General features: G+C 41.4%; 1 protein-coding gene across 1 annotated transcript; it reads left to right on the forward strand.

The window, feature by feature from the left end:
- Positions 1-564: 564 nt before the first annotated feature.
- On the forward strand, positions 565-3696 carry LOC110107664 (G-type lectin S-receptor-like serine/threonine-protein kinase LECRK3). The gene is made up of 2 exons (XM_020837980.2): positions 565-1358; positions 1714-3696. The coding sequence occupies exons 1-2, from the start codon at positions 703-705 to the stop codon at positions 3419-3421; spliced, it is 2364 nt and encodes a 787-aa protein (XP_020693639.1). The 5' UTR covers positions 565-702; the 3' UTR covers positions 3422-3696.
- The last annotated feature ends 2408 nt before the right edge of the window (positions 3697-6104 follow it).

Consider the following 6104-nt stretch of genomic DNA (forward strand, 5'->3'; position numbering starts at 1 on the left):
TCGGAGATCGAATGGTCCCAATTTTAATTTCGAAAGTTTTCAACTTGATTTTTCATTGAGATTCATGCCCGATCAAGATAATTTTTTGATGACATATCAATGTTTTTTTTTATTACTTTATTTAATGTTAAGTTGTTCATATTATAATTATGTTTGATTTTTGTTATATATTTACAAATAGTTATGTAATTTAAATATAATAAATTTTTATTGTGTCATCCGATTCGAATTTGGTTGGACCCGTGTTAAACCATCAAACTATTATCCTCTACTTCTTCCGGTTCATTGTCTAATCCAATTTTCAAATATATATATATATATATATATATATATATATATAAGCTAATTTTCTTCTTTAAGAAATCAAAATTAGCATAGCGCGTGGTCTACAAACGAACTTTAAAAATTTTAATGGACTTGGCCACCAAGACTTTTCATTAATAATCTCACTAACGCGGATTTCTCTCCTAACGTCATGAGGGCTGCTGTTCTTCTCAATAATTCCAAGCATCGTCAATATTAATAAATTGTCTGGGAATAGGATCTTAGTACTGCGGGTAATGCGATAAAATGTCCTTGAGGAGAATCCTAACTAATAAGCTGTAGCGTATTCTCTTTCCAGTGGAGAAAAGTCTTCCACTGCCGATCGATGATCTCTCTCTTATAAAATCCGGCTTCCCACTGATTTCATCATCTCCGTCAATGGAATCTCCTCTTCTGTTCCTCCTCCTCCTCCATACCGTCATCACCATCACAGCTGCATCAGCCCAACCCCACAGCAATATAACTCTAAACTCCTCCCTCACCACCGCTATTGCCGGCGCCAGAAACCCCTCCTGGCTCTCTCCTTCCGGCGACTTCGCCTTCGGCCTCCTCCCCCTCCCCACCAACTCCTCCCTCTTCCTCCTAGCCATCTGGTTCGCCAATCTCCCCAATACCACCACCGTCGTCTGGACCCCAAACAGAGACAATCCCCTTCCTCCCAATTCATCCGTCATCCTTACCTCCGACGGACGGCTCTCTCTCCGAGATCCCTCTGGAACCGAAGTCTGGAACCCCGGCTCATCGGCTGCTTCCTATGCCGCCATGCTCGACACCGGCGACTTCGTTCTTGTTGCCTCTGACCACTCGGTCTTGTGGGAGAGCTTTTCCGATCCGACAGACACCATTCTCCCCACCCAAACCCTAAGCCCCAATTCCAAACTTGTGGCGAAGCTTAGCGAAGATGATTTCAGCGATGGAAAGTTTAAGCTCGCTGTACAGCCGGACGGCGACCTCGTCTTTTATCTCGTTGCCGTACCCACCGGATTCCAGTACAATTCTTACTGGACCTCTGGCACCAACACTTCCAATTCCAGGTAAAGGTATAAATTAGCTGAGTTCTGTGAAGTTAAAATTCTTGGTTATCTCTGGCCTTTTTTTTTTACACCAAGTTGAATGATAATAAGTTAAGAATGCTTCTTTCGAAATGAAAATAACAATCATTATTTTCACTACGCTCTACTCGGAAGAATTTGAATTAAATGGAATCTGTAAGATCTATTTTATCATCTTCATTAATACCCCTCTGGAAGATATTTTCAATGGATCTATTAATTTTCTGATCACTTTTATTTATTTTGTTGGTCATTAAAATTTTATTTTGAATTATTTTCTTACTGTTTTATAACAACTTTTTAGTATAAAAATGTTTATAACCCATTTTAACTGCAGTCTCGTCTTCGACGTCTCTGGAAGCATCCACCTGATCTCGCCAACAAAAGCATTACTAACTACTTTGACCTCAGCAACGACGAAATCAACCTCCGATTTCTACCACCGAGGAACCCTCGACTCTGACGGGGTCTTCCGCCATTACGTCCACCCAAAGCCTTCGGCCATCGCCGGCGCTGCCGCAGAGTGGGTGATCATGGATTTCAAGCCCGCCGACATCTGCACGAATATGATTACCTCACTCGGAAGCGGCGTTTGCGGCTTCAATAGCTATTGCACCTATGATACGAATAAGAAGGTCGTGTGCCAGTGCCCTGTGGGTTATACGTGGATCGACCCGAACAGGGCTTACATGGGCTGCAAGCACACCTTCACCATGCCCAGCTGCATCTCCGGAGTCCAGAGCGAGGGGTTTCAAATGGTGAGGGTGGACAATATCAACTTCTGGGGAAACGATTATGACCGCTTGAATCCCATGACAGAAGCGGACTGCGAGCAACAGTGTTTGGAAGATTGCTTCTGCGCCACGGCCATTTACGATGGACAAAACAATTGCTGGAAAAAGAAGCTTCCATTATCCAATGGGGTGAAAGCGAGCAACGTCAATGGAACCGCTTTCATGAAACTAGGCAACTACGATAACCTGCCAATCGTCAACGTTACCAAGAAGAGAATCTGGCTCCTGCCTGGCTTTCTAGCTCTGGGCGGCTCGGTTTTACTGAACATCATTGTTTTATATCTAACCTACATGTTTCTTCGTGCGAGCAAAAGGAAACAGAGGCATCAGCTTAAAGACAGCATCTTGGGGCCGAATCTTAAGGCATTCACATACAAAGAGCTCGAAGAAGCTACCAAAAGCTTCGGTGAAGAGCTCGGAAGAGGAGCATGTGGCACTGTTTATAAAGGATATCTCGGTCCTGAGCTCACCGGGACCCCCTACCTAGCCGTTAAGAAGCTACGTGACTTCCAGCCGGAGATTGATAAGGAATTTGCTAACGAGGTAAAATCTATCTGCCAAACTCATCATAAGAACCTCGTGCGTCTCCTTGGCTACTGCAACCAAGACACGAACAGGCTTCTTGTCTATGAGTACATGAGCAACGGCTCCCTTGCTAGCTTCCTCTTCAACGGAATTCGACCGCCATGGGAACAGAGAGTGGGCATCATCCTTGGGATTGCAAGGGGACTTCGTTATTTACATGAAGAATGTAGCACGCAGATCATTCACTGTGACATAAAGCCGCAGAACGTCCTCCTCGATGTCAACTTTGTCCCAAGGATTTCAGACTTTGGGCTTGCAAAGCTTCTTAAAAAAGATCAGACGAGGACAAACACAGGGATAAGGGGAACGAAGGGTTATGTTGCACCGGAATGGTTCAGGAACGCGGGGATAAGTGCCAAGGTGGATGTTTATAGTTTCGGGGTGATGGTTTTGGAGATATTGTTTTGTAGGAGGAATGTGGAGAAGGATATGGACGAGGAGAAAGCCCTGCTTACTTTTTGGGTAAGTGATTGTTATAATGATGGGCGGATTGATGCTCTTGTGGAGGGAGATGAGGAGGCCATGGCGGATATGGGGAGGGTGCAGAGGTTTGTGATGGTGGCTTTGTGGTGCGTGCAAGAAGAACCGGCTATGAGGCCAACGATGGGGCAGGTGACGCAAATGTTGGAGGGAGCGGTGGCGATTAATCCAGTGCCGCCTGTGTGAACTCTTTGAAATTATATTCATTTATATACTTAAATTATATATGTATGCTAGTTTAGCTTAATAATTAAATAGATTTAAATTTTGATCTATTTAATTATTGAAATTTAATTTAATATGTATCATAATACTGATATTTGGGTAAATATATTTGTGATAGTTCTGCTTGAAAAATGAAGGATTGAAATTTTATTTTGGTCGCAAAAACCCTTCGTGATAGGAATAAGTAATGTGAATGTATAAATAAAATCGTTGCTCGAATATTTCCCCTTTAGATAAAATCAACGACTTCCAAGTGATATATCTCTTTAATTTCAAGTGATATTTATAGTTCAAAGTTTCATTGCGAGAACCCCTTTAATCGATGGTGTTAATATCTTTTTTTTTCTTATGCAAATTTGAATGGGGTCATATGTACCGCTGATCCACCAGGATGCCACTAAGAAACCATGTACCATCAGAGAAGGACCTGCAAAGATACAGAACAGCGCGAGCCAACCGAGCACAACCTTCAAGGAAGAAAATTGAGCAACGCAAAGGATAACCCAAACAAAGAGCACAGAGGAGACAAGAACAAATGAAAACAAAGAGCGGGCCAAAAAATAAGATAATTCCATAAGCATAAACTTGAGCCCACATTAAACTAGAGATGACAGGAGTAGAATAGACGATCTGGACAAAGAAGAATCAGGAACGAAGCTAACAAAACAACCCAAGGCAACACATAGAATTCACAGAAAAATAAAATTTGATACCATAGCTACTAAGAAACAAACAACCATAAAAGAAGCAGCACCCCAAGTCAAGCTAAAAGAGAGAGAGAGAGAGAGACAAAATAATAGACCTCAAGATAGCAAAAGAGAGGCACCTAGGTGTTGACCTCATTTTTGTATGAAGTCACTTGGACCAATCCCGGCCTCAGATCAATTTAACCTCAAAAGTTATCTAGACTCCTAGGCAATTTAATCTTCAGCTTAATCCAGACTTGAATATTTGATCCAACCTTCTATCAAACTTCAATCATATCCTATCACTCATGATCATCCCAAATGATCATAAATGATATGGGTAATTCAAATCCAATCAACCCAGACTTAATCATTCTAGCATCCTATTTAGCTTCAATCTCATCCATCCATTTACAATCATTCCATTGATTGTGAATGATGTGGATGATTCAAATCCATTTCTAAATATCACTCAAATATATTCAAATCCTTTTGAAGTCAAATCACTTTGAGTTTAACTTAGTCAAATCCAAACTCATAGTCAAATCTTATCTTTCATGTGTCCTTCTATTCAATTTGTTTCAAGAGACTTCAAGCACACACCATTCAATACTTTGAACCTTCTTTGATTCAACATGGGTAAAGCTCAAGTTAAGTTGACAAAGTCAACACATCAAGACTAGGTCAAAATAACTCAAATTCCTTTCCATGCATTCAAACTCCAACTTGCAAGCCTCAAACCTCCAAATCACCTCAACCAGTAAATAGTGCTTTCCCCATGTCCACCTAAGCATAGGTTGCTGCTTGACCAGTCAAACAGTCAACAAAATGCTTTGCATGGGGCTTTAAGTGGTCAAACCTTATTGAATACCTGTCACTTTCCTTTGACATTAGGCCTAATGTATCCAATTATCTCTCAAGTCCCCTCCCATTCCACCTCAATTGCCATGTGGCATGGGTACCAGGCAAACAGTCAAACCAAGGCTTTGGAGGAGTCAAACTTGGTCAAAACACCTCAAGCTTCATCCCTAGCCATTAAACGCCTTCCAACCTACCATCCCAACATTCAAGGCATCTTTCTATGCCACATCATCAGTCCATATGGAAAGTGGACTGGTCAAATAGTCAAATCAAGGTTTGGGATGGGTCAAAGATGGTCAAAACCCATTTAAGACTAATCCTATCCTTTCTTAGACCACTCCATTAGTCTTAATCAACTTCTAGAATGCTATCAAGACATTTCCTAACCTTTGATCTAGGATCAAAAGGTTCTAATTGAACCCATGTGCTTTCAAGGACAAAATCCCTTTACACCTGGGATGTCCTCTTGTCCTTTGATTCCATGCCATCCCAACAACTCCAGCACACGTAGAGGGCATTAGGGACTCCATCCAGTCAATCCTAGTCGTCCCTTTGGCCTAAAGAAGGATGAATAGGGCAAAAAAGACTAAAAAGGAGTCTCATTATATTTTCTTTACTCTCTCTCTCTCTCTCTCTCTCTCTCTCTCTCTCTCTCTCTCAATCTCAAAACTCAGCCTCTCCAACCAAGCTCTTTTCTCTTTCAAGCTTTTAACCAACCCCTCAACATCCCCTAGGCCAAAATCCGGCATTTGGACGCTGGTAGCAGCGGGTTTCAGGCCAAACCAAAGGCTAACCATGTCAAAGTCCTCTCTAGCTCGATTTGTAGCTTCTCCAACCTTGGTGTCTTCAGCAAATTTAAGTGTGGACAGTCTATAAGCTCATAGAAACAAAAAAATCCAAAATCCATCGGTAAAATCTCTCAAAATATCTAGATCTAGGTCACATTATTTATATTTAAATACCTCTCTGTTAAGTGCATTTAAACTTTAAAAAATAGTCCCCTTTAATGCTCTTCATTAAAGAGTTCTACGTTTAAAATTTCAAGTAAAATGGTTGAGGAAAACGAGCGAATGAGCCATTTCTTTGATTAGGGTTTT

The sequence above is a fragment of the Dendrobium catenatum genome, unplaced genomic scaffold (genome assembly GCF_001605985.2).
Source record: "Dendrobium catenatum unplaced genomic scaffold, ASM160598v2 fragScaff_scaffold_716, whole genome shotgun sequence".
In the NCBI taxonomy this organism is placed as follows: Eukaryota; Viridiplantae; Streptophyta; class Magnoliopsida; order Asparagales; family Orchidaceae; genus Dendrobium; species Dendrobium catenatum.